Source organism: Brassica napus, chromosome C3, assembly GCF_020379485.1.
Source record: "Brassica napus cultivar Da-Ae chromosome C3, Da-Ae, whole genome shotgun sequence".
NCBI classification, from domain to species: Eukaryota; Viridiplantae; Streptophyta; class Magnoliopsida; order Brassicales; family Brassicaceae; genus Brassica; species Brassica napus.
Genome location: NC_063446.1, coordinates 20,269,960 through 20,283,548, shown reverse-complemented (window position 1 = coordinate 20,283,548; position 13,589 = coordinate 20,269,960). Strand labels below are relative to the sequence as shown.

The 13,589-nt window shown below is 32.6% G+C and overlaps 2 protein-coding genes and 1 long non-coding RNA gene across 5 annotated transcripts; 1 reads left to right on the top strand and 2 right to left on the bottom strand.

The window, feature by feature from the left end:
* Positions 1 to 292: 292 nt before the first annotated feature.
* On the bottom strand, positions 293 to 5,563 carry LOC106388587 (oxysterol-binding protein-related protein 2B). Of its 3 annotated transcripts, none has more exons than XM_048750986.1 (10): positions 5,027 to 5,563; positions 3,468 to 3,833; positions 2,909 to 3,005; positions 2,416 to 2,741; positions 2,080 to 2,235; positions 1,705 to 1,872; positions 1,257 to 1,607; positions 1,053 to 1,166; positions 784 to 960; positions 293 to 643 (listed from the first exon to the last, which is right to left on the bottom strand). In XM_048750986.1, exons 1-9 carry the CDS (start codon positions 5,363 to 5,365, stop codon positions 790 to 792), a joined length of 2,088 nt encoding a protein of 695 aa, XP_048606943.1. In that variant the 5' UTR covers positions 5,366 to 5,563; the 3' UTR covers positions 293 to 643; positions 784 to 789. The 3 variants fall into 3 exon arrangements, with proteins under 3 accessions (XP_048606943.1, XP_048606944.1, XP_048606945.1); XM_048750987.1 differs by having other exon boundaries at positions 3,468 to 3,830; XM_048750988.1 differs by lacking the exon at positions 5,027 to 5,563 and having other exon boundaries at positions 2,416 to 2,734; positions 3,468 to 3,830.
* LOC125583663 lies at positions 4,346 to 5,705 on the top strand. Its single transcript, XR_007320700.1, has 2 exons — positions 4,346 to 4,664; positions 4,894 to 5,705. It is a non-coding gene; the product is annotated as an uncharacterized LOC125583663 (long non-coding RNA).
* A 6,684-nt stretch (positions 5,706 to 12,389) lies between these two features.
* LOC111203649 (sodium/proton antiporter 1-like) lies at positions 12,390 to 13,265 on the bottom strand. The gene is made up of 2 exons (XM_048750985.1): positions 12,908 to 13,265; positions 12,390 to 12,704 (listed from the first exon to the last, which is right to left on the bottom strand). The coding sequence occupies exons 1-2, from the start codon at positions 12,952 to 12,954 to the stop codon at positions 12,509 to 12,511; spliced, it is 243 nt and encodes an 80-aa protein (XP_048606942.1). The 5' UTR covers positions 12,955 to 13,265; the 3' UTR covers positions 12,390 to 12,508.
* Between the last annotated feature and the right edge of the window lie 324 nt (positions 13,266 to 13,589).

Here is a 13,589-nt window from a genome sequence, read left to right as displayed (position 1 = left end):
GAAATGAAAAGGAATGGTTGTTTCACCTTAAATTTAACAAAGAATAGTTTTGTTCTTTATTTCTCTACAAATAAAAAAATGGTAGGGTATGAAAATAAAAAAATCATTCCTTGTGAATGATAATATTTTTTAGAAACGTTAGGAAATGCATTATTCCTCGTCGTTCTCTGATCATTATTCGTACCCTTAATATTTAAACGTTTTCAGTTTATTCATTAAATTTTTAATGGTAAAATATCATATATCCTTGAATCCAAGAACATGGTCCGGTCCGATCTACCTAACCAAACAATGCAAAGTAAATTCCTTAATTTTGAGTGACCATGGGTTATTTCAATCAATCCCTTTGTATTGAACTAAATACAAATAGATCAAGACGAATATTTGCCCAAATGTTGGAACCAACACTCATTTTTCCCACTGACCTTTACAGTGAGTTTCTTCTATAAACTCTTTTTTCTTAAAAAGAAACTCTTTCTTTCAGGACACTCCAAGATATAACAAACACCATTACCAAAAAAAAAAAAGAAACCATTTTTCATTTGCCTCTTTCCATCTCCTGAGTTTAGAAAAACAGAAAGAGAGCTCTGTCCATTACCGAATAGAGACCATCTCTGGTGCACGGAAGAACGCCTCCTTAGCCCTGAACCAAAACAATATTAGATCCCAAATGTATCACTAGTTATAATTATATTCACAAACTGTTTTGAGTGAATTAGAATCTATCATTTCAACAAATATCAACAATAGAAGAACATAAGAAGTTTGAATACATCTTAATACCTCAGCTTAAGCACAATCTGCAATCTCCTCGGTGAACTCTCCAAATATGTTAGGGCAATCATCCCATCTCCTCTCATTTCGTGCTTCCCAATAACCGCCTGTATATTTGTAGCTTTCACTCTCTCCTTGTGGCTCGAACCATCTCGGCCGCCACCCGCTTTCCTGAATCTTCCGTGACTGCATAATCAAAACAGCAATAAAAAGGCTCAAGAGGAGAAAGAATCACGAGTCCAACGACCAGAGAATCAATGTGGAGATACTCATTATACCATTCTTTGTCTTCTCTCTAATCTCTGTTTCTCCTCATTTGCCTTCTCATATTCACCCTTCTCCAGGTGCCGTTGATCTGGTCGGAGCCTAGAATCTGTCGGTGGTAGCTTCTCCTTAAACCGAAATGAAACTAAATTTTAGCACAACAAAAATTTAAAGACCAAGTTCATAAATAACACCGAAAGCAGCACGCTGTAACATACCTCCAAACCAGGTGTCAATTCATTTAGAGTAATTGCGAATGATGTTAAGTTGTATCTAGTCACATTAGGTGGTGGCTTTGTCGATTTCCACAGCAACGAGGCACTTGCTTTGTTAAAGGCATCACCAGAAACATAGTGAAGGCTATCATTCCATTTACCAAATACCGTTGCAGCTTTTTTCCCAGTTACATCTTCTACAAAACCATTAACCTGGTGGGGGTTTCTATCGAGAATCGATTGCTCCTTGAACTTGAGCGTAGAAGAATATTGGCGGTTCCCACGGATTTGCATTGTCCCATGGTGGTCACAGTACAGTTTACCAAGTAGGATATTGTATATAGTTGTTGTTACCTAAGAACAAAGATACGCATAGAGTTACTATCAATCTCACTGTGAGAAATAAAATGTGGAAAAAGGAAAAGAGGTTTGTGGTTTATGTTATACACACTTTGCTCCACTGGAAAGTCTCTCCATCATCAAACTCAAGTGTCAAGACTCCAACGGGTTCAAGTTGAATCGATCTCCCCCAAAACTTCGACCTCAGGTTTGTGTCTCCCCAGAACTTCCACCCTTTACCTTCGCAATGGCAGGCGATAACTGTTGGATGGTGGCTGACCTATTATGAGAGCACAATAACAAACGTCTTAGGAAAAGATTCCATGTATTCTTTTCTCCATATGTTTCAATTCTGAGTGTTAATTACATGAAAATTAACATGTTTAGAGTACAAAGAGATGCTCCTAGACGAATCACCATTGTGTGTGTGTTGACCATTTATGTTCATCTCATAAAATTCATTTTAAGAAAGAGTGTGTGAGATTACCTTTTCAGAGAAGAAACGAATTCCTTTTTCTGGAAAGTCGGCTTCATAAGTTTCTCCCAGCAAGGGGTTGAAAGGTTTACAGTGCCGGCCTTCAGTGGAAGCATAACCAGAGACCGCAAACGCAGCAACATACAAGGCTCTAAGGAGACTGTTCCCCTGATGATGAACAACACTGTTAATCTAACAAGCTGAGAGGTCAACTCAAGAAGATTCAAAGGGATGTACTCAAGTCTAGAGTAGAGAAAACGTTTGCATTTCCAGAAGGAAGTAAATAACACGTAACAATAAGTAAAATATTCTACATATTTCAAAGTGTTTTTTTTTTAAATCACTTACGGATTTTCCGTATTCATATGCTTGGTCCAAGAGGTAAGAGTACTCCAAGTCTTCGAAACACTTTTGTAGAGATGATATTGGTTCATTGAAATAAACAGGAAGACAAACTCGTGAGAGATCCTTTCCAACGTTGTCCTTAATCATAGACCAGAGACTAACACCTTTCTCTTTCTCTGCTGGATCAGGAAGCCTTGTTCGTCTTTTGAAATGCATGTTCTCGGAACCAGCATCAGGTTCGCTAAAACACTCAATAGTGTCATGGAAGGAAGGCTCATCTTCCTCGGAGATATCCTCAAACACATCAGATGAAGCACTTGTACTGCATTCTAGAAACTAAACAATGTCAAGCAAAACAACACAATACAAGAACCTCTAGAATTGCTGAAGAAGGGAGCACTAAGGAAGCAGATTATCGTAACAAACATTACTATTATATTATGTGGTTAAAGAGATCTTAGAGAACAGAAAGGCAATTAAGCAGCAGGGTGTGTACCACTATATTTTCCACTTCTTAAGCTGGAATAGTTATGATTTGGTAACTGGTAGACACTTTCATGGATCCCTGAGGCTTCAGCTTCAAGGTTAGCCATCTGTAAACAAAGAAACTCCGACTTCAGAATTGCCAGCATGGATATAACCGTATACATGTGATATAAAGCATCTTTACTAAATTTTGAAAGGCAGTGGGAGATCTTTCCAAGATTCACAGATATCATCACATGACCATAAAGTTTTTGATACATGATACATGATACTTGGCATAGATTTATGAAGTTCAGAAATTATCAACTCAGTGGAAAACATATCCTGATGAAGGGCGATGAGAGAATGTAAACCTAACATTCAAATAACTTTTCAAACAGCAAAATACATGACAAAAATGCACTTAGCATGGTTTGTGGATATGCTCAGGTGTGACCAATGCAAATGTGCCGTAAAGGATGTTAAATAGTATGGTATTTAGTGAAGGGGAACAATGTGCAAGACTAACATTGAACAACTCAACCAAACCAAAACAATCATAAAGGAAAATCAAGTATCCAGTATTTTACCTCTAGTTGCTTGAGTGCATCAAGTAACTTTGTACGTTCTTCGTGGAGAAGTTTAATTTGTTCTTGAACTTCGGAGAACTCTGAATCCACGATCTCTTCACACTCTTTTACGAGATTCTCGTTTATTCCGTTTTCACGCAACCGTTTCTTTAGCCTCTCAGTAGATATGGATAAATCCGTTGGTGATACGAAGGAAAAATCCCCACTAATTGACTGAAGAGGTAAGATACGTCTGGTAGATGCTAAAGCTTGTAACCATGCTGCTCTATCACTCCGTGAATCAGTCCTCAAATGAAGAGTCTTGTTTGCCGTAAATATATAAAACTTTTTGTTATCAGATTTGCTTTCCCGGTAAGATGAAACCTGCTGGAAAATAAAAGAATGTAATGATATTCATCTCTAAAGGCTCTAGACCTCAGTCCAGAAAGTTGTATCGAAACTATAAAAACAAGCAGACAAGAATCTGATTACCTGTAAAAAGAAAACTTAACGCGTATCTCTGGATAAGATTTTAAGTTTTGGATTATGCAAAAATAACTCAGACAAGTTAACAAAAAAAGGGAAATACCCAAGAGGTGGGTATGAAGTTCACACACAGTCGCATTTCATTTTTTTTTACTACCGACTAGTCATACCTAATTATCCATGGAATGTACCATACACATCAGTTATTGGGCTAAAGATAAGATAGCAAGCAAGCAAACAAAGATAGATAGATTTTTAGTAATGTGACGAAAGATGACACATATCTACACTTGTTGCGTTTTCCTACGATGGAAACCAAACTTTAACGGATGGAAATTATGCAAAAGAGTTAATGGTGTTCAACGAATGGGGACCCTAGTCCTGCTGCAGTACTAGATTTGTAGTAGCACCAGTAAAACAAAAGAGTTTTTTGTATTTTGGTCATTTGGTTCTTCTGCAGTGAACTTCTGAACTTCGACACCAGATAAAACATGTTGTTTGTGGCCCACTACAGATAAGCAGTAACTTCAAAAAAGCTTTTATAAAAACCAAAGCAGGCTCTCTTAAGCAGATAACGGAAATAAGAATTGAAATGCATAAAGACAAACCACAGAAGTACAAAGCAAAGGAGTGATGAAGAAGAAGAAGACGATAATATTTGTGTCAGATTATCACATTTTGAAGTTCTAGTCTGTTTCACTAACAAACACAACTATAGAGATGGGCATTCAGGTACTTTCTTCGGTATTTTTTATTTAAAATACTCACTAAATACCCAATGTTACCTAAACTCGAATCCAAATAAATAAAATTTAACAAACAATATATAAACTTAAACAATATATAGCCAAATTACCAAATTAAAAAAAAAAACATGAAATTGAGTATTTGAATAACTGAATATTCATTTCAGCAACTAACTAATTCTGATCTTATTTTATTTTATTTGGTTTATTTATAGATCGAATTGGGTTTGAATTTGGAGTTTAATTTGGATCGCATCTCGGATTATCAACAAGTTATTTGCTCTATTCAAATCCCCAGAAAATCAACAAATCAAGATTTGAATTGGGAGAAACCGTGAATGCGTATACCTTGAGATGAACAATGCCGATGGTTTTGTGGTGTTTCCTGCGGCCACGGCCACTACAGCTATACATCCTCGATAAACGATCAGTAGAATTATCTCCGATTAGCCTCACATCGTCGGAAGGAGACAGCAGATTCACATTCTCCGGCCGGCGGATCTTGGAGTAAGACAAGATTCCGTCGCGGAGGAGGAACCACCTGGATCTCCACCCTTTCCCGTAGTTAGTCCACTTGTGGAGGATCCCGGCGACCGATCTCCCCGATGATAGATTCTGCCGATCGGATCCACCGTTCTCCGCTATCGCATCCGTTGATGGGAGACTCTTCGATCTAGTCAAAGGCATCGCCGATTCGGGAGGAGTCTCGCAATATTTTAACAAAATCGCGATACGAAGCGCATTGATTTTTGAGATTATGCTTCGAGATCGGAGATAGAGTGGTAATCCGATTGACGAAGGCGACCGATTCTGTAAACTTCAGATTTTTCGCAGAGATTCGTGGAAATTGAACGAGTGAGATTGCGTAGGACTTGAAAGAAACTTGACTGAGACCTTTATATATGGTCTTATGCGAATATATACATACATTTACACTTTTAATTATGATAACTGGATTTAATTAGTGTTTTATTTACATTATTATGTATAATTCTTAATGGAAATAATTTGAAGAAATGTTGAAAGATTCGACAACTGTTTTTTTATAGTTATAGTACTCAGTGCCGGCCAGTGCTTTTGGAAGGCTTAAACTTAAAGCACAAATTTAAAAGTGGATTTCTGTTAAAAACAGTTGATTTTATACAAATAGGAGAGTTTAATGATTTCATACAAATAGGAGAGTTTAATATGATTTTTTTTAGTTAAACCACTCTAAATTTTAATTTAAAATCATCAGATTTAAATTTTTTTAAAAATTAAAAACTTCATTCAAACTTCTTAAAATCACTTATAACTTTAAAACCCCACAACTTTGTATATTTTCAATGACAATCGATTTCAACGTATTTAATGAAATGTCAAATTTAATAACAATGAATTTTAAATTCAACTTTTAAATTTATATTTAAATAGCAAGATATTTATTATTTTAATATAAATCATTTTAAACTCTCAATTAAATACATTTTCTAAAGCTATTTTTATCAAAAGTTTTAACTGCAGTCTTGACAAATTATATTATTAGTTGATTAAAATACTTCTCAAATTTTTGAAAAAAAAATTAGTTATCAACATAATTTATGTTCATATTTTGAAAACTTTAGAAAAAAAATCAATATGGATGCCCTAATAACAATAAACTCACTTAAGTTAGGGCTTGATTGGTAAAGCATTAGCATAATCATTATGCTCGTCATTATCCAATCAATATTTATCAGAGAAGCATTTAGAAAAGCATTTACAAGATACTAATGCTATCCAAATGCTCTTTGCTCAATGCTCTCATTTGGAGCTTTTGGTAGAGCATTTGCATTTAGAATATATAAAAAAATTTAAAAATTATATATAATTAATTTATTTTTATTTAATATTATAAAAAATATGTTTATAATAAAAAACATAATTTGCTTTTTTTAAAAAAAGTTGCAATTAAATATTTTTAACTTTTTTAAAAGAACATTAATATTTCACACTTAAAATATAATATAGTTTAAATAATTACACATATCATTCATTATTTTTAATAACAAAACATAACATAATATATATTTATACATTACATATTATAAAACAAAAACATCTATATTATTTAGAAATAAGTAAATTATATATCATATATTAATTTTTATGATAATATTATATATGAATCATTTACTGCTCTACTAATAAATAAATAATGATAATTTATATATAATTTATTTGTTTTGAATAAATTTTATATTTTTAAATAAATTTTAAATTTTTTAAGATAATAATAATTCACATTTAAAATTTAATTTATATAATTAAATAAGATTTATTATTTTTAATAACAAATATATTATTAATATATATTATAATTTAATGTATATTATTTCAAAATAAATATATTATATATTAACTTTTGTGGTAATTTTAAAATTGTATATGTTTCTGCTCTACCAATTAGTTTATTAAAAACTTTAATAAAAACATACAGTTTCTGCAGCATATAGCTTATACAGCATAGTGTTACTGCTTTATCATCAGCCGTACGAATCGAGACCTTAGAGAGAAAGGATAATGATTTGGGCAACAACAGTCCTGTGAAATCCAATTTTTCTTAGCTCGCACATAATTAAAGCAATTGATTTGATATCACTTTTATATATTCTTCAATGTGGTGGCCCTTCTTATAGCTTAATCATTGTTAGTATCAGTCACATGTCTAATCTTTTTCTAATATCATTTTGGGTAAATATTTGTTTTTTGAACAGCAACAACAAAAAGTGTCAATAACTCGTTGAAAAAAGGGTCACGCTTTGATAAAGTTATAAACATATATTAAAATCAAAGCAGACGCTCTAGCAACAACCAAAAAAATAATCAACCCCCCCTATCTATTTATTTAGGGAGACATATTAGATAGAGAGTTTGAAATTATTTATATTCAAATAATTAATCTACTGTTATTTAAACAGAAATTTTAAAATTTCATTAAAATTTAGTATTATTGGATTTGATATTTTATAAAATACTTCTGAATCAATTGTTATTGAAAATATTTTAAGTCGTGAGTTTTAAAAATTTTCTACTGATTTCAGAATGATTGGATGGAGTTTTTTTTTTTTAAGTCAAATTTCATAGTTTTAAGTAAGATTCTAAATTAATTTAAGAAAAATCATATTAAATTTATCAATTCATCTAAAACTCATTAAAAAATAAATCAGATTGAATACATCCCCTTAGTATCCCATTTTATGTCACACCTTCCATGAGAATTTTATATCTTCTTAATATTCAAATGAAATTCAGGCATTAAACAAAACATATATTAAACCATTTGTATAAACCACCAATTTATTAGTCTAGAGAAAAATACTATTTTTCTTTTTTTTGATCGAGAGAAAAATACTACTTTTCTTTTTTTGATCGAGAGAAAAATACTACTTTTCTTTTTTTTGATCGAGAGAAAAATACTACTAAACTCTTTAACACCGAAATAGATCATCTTTTAAACATGTATAAACTATTTATTCACTTTAAAATGATAACGCTTATTTCATTGATCTCAGTATATCTAAGATAAAGATTGACATGGTTAATTTTTGGGTTGGATCGATTATAGAGCAAGTTTGGCAGTACATTGGACATTACTACTATACTAAGTTATATGGATGTTTTCAATTTAAAACTAATTACTAACGTTTGTGTTCAAACGATGAACACGAGAACGAACAGAAAATTTTATGAAAAGATTTAAGCTGATCTATGCTCCGATACCATGTAAGATTGGATATCAAACTGACTTATTTATTCACGTTCAATGTCAAACTGTATATATACAACATATGAAGTCGGCTAGACGTATCTAAAGCCCTAACAAACCGAGATATCTTCATCCTTATCACAATGGAAGAGATATCACAAACATTATATAACTAGGAAATACAATCATTATCTCTAACTATATATTTCCGTAATATAACTAATTACGAAAAAGTGGATTGGCCCATATTATTTATATACTACCAATTTTTTTTTGATAATTTCAGATGTAAGGTTTTACTTCCTAATAGTATATTCCTATATATTTTAACGATTGTTGGAAGTCGTGCTAATGGCTATTGCATGAAGTTGCATAAACCGCTTCTTGATGACACAAGAAGTAAGACATGATACTAATATTTTGTGTATGTGTATTGATTTTCAGGATGATTCATGAAGATATGATTGGCACGATAGAAAATACTAGTTGGAGCCGAAGCACAATGGAAAAAGATTTTTGAAGATATTCAGAAGATATAATAGGATAACGAAATATTGTCTGCTGATGATAAGTCGAGAAGAAATATTTCTTTTTGTAATACGATAGTCGTTAGCTTTGCAAATTGGCATTGTAGGTATTTAATTATCCTTCAAGTATAAAATCTCTAGACTAAAAAAAGTCGTTCGACTAAAAAAGTCTTTATACGTGATAGATTCATAAACTATTGATAGTTGTTTGGCATCTTTCTGAGAAAAATGTGAAAGCTTTTCACAACATGAGAGTTTTTTTTTTTGACGGGATGTGGTAGCTCGTTTGGTAAGAACTTTGGGGGCCAATTGTCATGCTCCCGGGTTCGACGCCAGACGGAGAGGAACTGCCCATCCTGTCATCAAATGCGGTACTGGATGTTGGGTCTTGTCCCCAGCCCAGGTTTAAGCCCTTCCGGGTGAAGTGGACCGCTGCCTAACCGGACCCAGGGAATGACCCACGTAAGTGGGGAACCCTGGATTATCAAAAAAAAAAAAAAAAAAAAAAAAAACATGAGAGTTTTTGGTGTTGATTAATGTTGCTGCTCTTAGAAATTTCATAGTGAATATTAAGAATAGATCAAAGACAAAAATAAAATAAAAAGAACTTAAGATTATGTTAATATGATACTGAATATTAACTGTAATTGTATTCAAGAAGTATTCTTAAGAAAACATATAAGGATTAAGCATATGTTGCCAAACTTCGACGTTTTTATGATGGTATGCACACAGTGTAATGTTGAAATAAATAGAGAATTTTGCTAAAATAAAAAAAATTGATATATTGTCTCAATAGAATGTACGGTATGCACACAGTGTAATGTTGCCCAACACAAACCTAAATTCTATCGACCAGTTTTCTCCTTCAACGATTTCATCAAGTAGTCATCTTCCCTCTCTCACCTTGATCCGCATCTGCTCAGTTATGGCCTTTTTATTTATTTCATTTATCCACTGAATCTGAAAGCATACCGAAGAAACCGGCGAGAAGTATTTGGATAATCAATAACACAAACTTACTGACATGCCCAGCAAATTATAACTTCCAAAAACAGAAAAATGATGTTTTATGAGATTTGAACTCTACATCTTTATAATAGTACTTAGAAAAAAAAATACTCTATCCTACTTCTATGTTTATTCTTCTAGAAATTATTATTTTCCCTCTATTTATGGAGGAAGAAGTAACGTTCTTATATTTTTACTCTATGTAGAGATTGCGATCTTAGAGAAATAATTTGGGCAAATCACATCTCTATTATATAAATCCTTTATTTTAGAGAAAAAATATCAAAATACATTGAAGATGGTCTACGAACATCTCCAAAAAATACTCTATAACTTCAAATACGAAGTTTTTTTGTTCTCCAAAAAAAAATTTCAAAACTTCAAATTTGAATTTTCGTATTTTATTTTTATTTTACTCCTTACTAAACATCACATTTATGATTCTTAAATATTTTAGCTTTTATCGTTTTGACCCTTAAAAATTATATCTCATAATTATTTCAAACTTGTTTGGTAAATTTAAACTATACACATAAAATTAAATAATAACTTTAAGATAATATTTATATATCGGAGAATTACAGAATAATTTCATGGAACAATATGGTATTTTCTTGTAATTTATCATTTAATTATGTATTTTGTGTAAATTTTTATATTTTAGTTTATCATTTTATTAATTAATATTGCTGTAATATTTTTATATGTGTGCTAGTTATTTATAAATTTTTTTATGGATTTAAATTAATTATGAAAAAAATAAATACCATAGTATAAAATATAGATACTTTGAAATTTTTCATTTAGAAAAAATTCTTTTAAACTTCAAATATGAATTTTTGCAAATTTTAAAATACAGTATCTTTTTTAAGATGCTCTAAGTCAGTTGTAAAAGGATTAACTAGCACTATTTTTAACTTTCTGAAATTGACATTTTCTAAATACATAGTACTTTTTTATCTAAAACCATTGTTTTGTGGGTTTAGTCCAAGGTTTGCCATGTTTACTAAAAGCAAAAAAAAAGAAAAAAAAAAAAAAGAGATCAACTTTTGGTTGATATTTGTGTGTGTGTGTTTTTTTCCTTTTGTTGTTCATTAGTTTTCAAGAAACCATCACTTGATGGAGCTTTCACCAACTAGCAGTTATAAGAAGACAAAGAAGAGGTGGTTGCCATAGACAAACTAGTTAGATATGCATTGAAGCACTGTTTTAGGGGTTTTTTGGTTCTTTTTTTTTGCTTGTTATAAATGGATTAAGAATCAAACCACATTTCCACTGTTCTCAGAGATCATACACCACCAGCTAAAAACAAATCAAAGACTTGGTGGTGGATCATCATCCAAATTGACATCTAATTATGATAGATTCATGACGAGTCCATGGAAGAAACCTGCAAAACTCGGTGACGTTAGATCCAATGATTGTTAGACTTAGATGTAAAACCACGTAAGAAGTTAGTTAAAGGTTTCAGTGTCGAGGTTGCTCCAGAATATGATTTTTCTCAACGTGCTTGGACCCTAAATTATAAACAGTAATTAAACTTTAAAATTGATACAGTTTTTAGTTAATATTCATGTTTATCAGTTAGTAGGCTTAACTGAACTTTATTACGCGGTTAGTCATGTAAAGAACATAATGACTTTCTTCTGATCAACCCAACTGTTTCAAATCGACCGACCAACAGGTGAAAATTCATGATCCATTAGCTCTGTGTTGTTAAAGTGATGATCAAGGCAACTGTTTTTTGGTTTGTTTTCTCAACACATTTTGTTGGCGTTTATTAGGGCAAATAAGTGAATTTGTTTCAGCCCGCTAGAGAATTCATATCAATAATCGACGACGGTTATAAAATCCTTTTAGGGAAAATGAAAGATATCAAAGGTGCAAAAGTAGAAAATCAAAAGTTTGGTGCATTACCGTAATGTTGATGACAAGGTAACAAAAACAAAACCTCTTCAATATTTCTCTTCGAATCTGATGGATTTGAAATTTTGAAACATGAACATTTGTCCGTGCTTTAGTATTGGCTGGTCATTGCTCAACGCCTTTATGGCCACTTGAAACAATACCCTCCTTTGCGTCTAACTCATGGGGGAAAGGTGTGGGATATAGTTTTTTTTTTGATAAGTATGTTAGAGCAACATTATTGCTGGGACAAAATTTTGAGTTCTTAGCTTTTTTTATTTTTTTTTTTATACTAAGAGATAATGTTAAGAAACAATAGCAAAAGTGTAAATTATTGGTAGAACTTTATGTTGTCTCTTAGTAAATATTTTCCTTGATCTAAAATGCAGAGAGGTTTAGATGGCAAAAGCTCAAAGACAATGGAAGCCATGGACAAGGAGGAAGAAGGACTAGAGGAAAAAGAAGAGGATGAAGAGGAACACGGTACTCTTCAATACATGCAATACCTGTTGACAGGGCTTAGATGAAACAACCTAGCAAAGAAACTTTGAAAAAGATCAGAGACATTTCTGCAATTGAAGAGTTTGGTTCCCTCAAACTAGTCTTACACTTTCCAGACAACACATAAAAACTCGAAATGCATAAATCTTACTGGATAATTCATTCTATACTAGTGAAGGATAAGGCTTGAGGTATTTTGAGCTTTTGTCTTTCTGATTCACCGTAGTGGATGGCGTCTGTCAAGACCCAGAGAACTCCAAGACCATGAATCCATAGCATAGTTGTCGTAACATCACCAATTGGAGTCCATGCTCCTCCTGCATTTGCTGCCATCACCACAACAGCTCCTAGAAGTCTGCCATTGGTTATTTAACATTAAAACTAAGTCAATGTGATATAAAATACTGAAACACAAAACAGATTATCTCAGCAACGGGTAAAACATGTTTCTTTCAGAATCTTAAGGTGTATATATACAGAGCTAAAACGTTTCTCAATGTGAACAACATAACAAAGAAACTAACTAATATGAGCATAAGGAAAAAAAGTTTTTCATACTTGCGGTACTCTGATTGAGGAACCAGTTTCCTGAGTAAAGAAACCATGACAATGGTAGAGCTCAGGTTGTCTAGAATCGAACTGAGGAAAAAAGTCACAAACCCCACCTACGACACCACAAGTCAACTGAAGAGTAAACCCTTTGAAGAAGGAGATAGCTTTCAAGCTAGAGAGATACTGATGGGGTGAACAGGCAGAGCAGTACGGTTCGAGACGGTGGTGTGACGGCTGAGGAAGATGACTTCGTCAACAGCTTCTCCGGTCGCTTCTTCCCACCGTGAATCCAGATCGTCTTCCGTCGAGAGAGAAAGATGTGAAGAGAAAAAAGCTAAACTCCCTTCAATGAGAGACACGTGTCTTTAGGAGACGTCTTTTTTTGTCCTTAACTAAGAAACGTTTTTTCTAATAACAGCCATTTTTTATTTATTTTTAATCCTAATTATGTTAAGAACCCTAGCTAAGGACAGCGATAATCATTATAAATGAAGCATCTTGAGCAATAAAAAAGGTTAAGCTAGTGGCTGTTTCTCGTACAAAAAGAATAAAAAATAAGAAAGCGCCTAAGAAGAATCAAATTAAACGGGTACGATCATTCGTGTCTCAGCCACACCTGCATTAAGGTGGTGAAGTTCTTCCTTGCCTTCTTAGCAAGGATTGTGTCTCTGATTTGTTTGTCGATGGA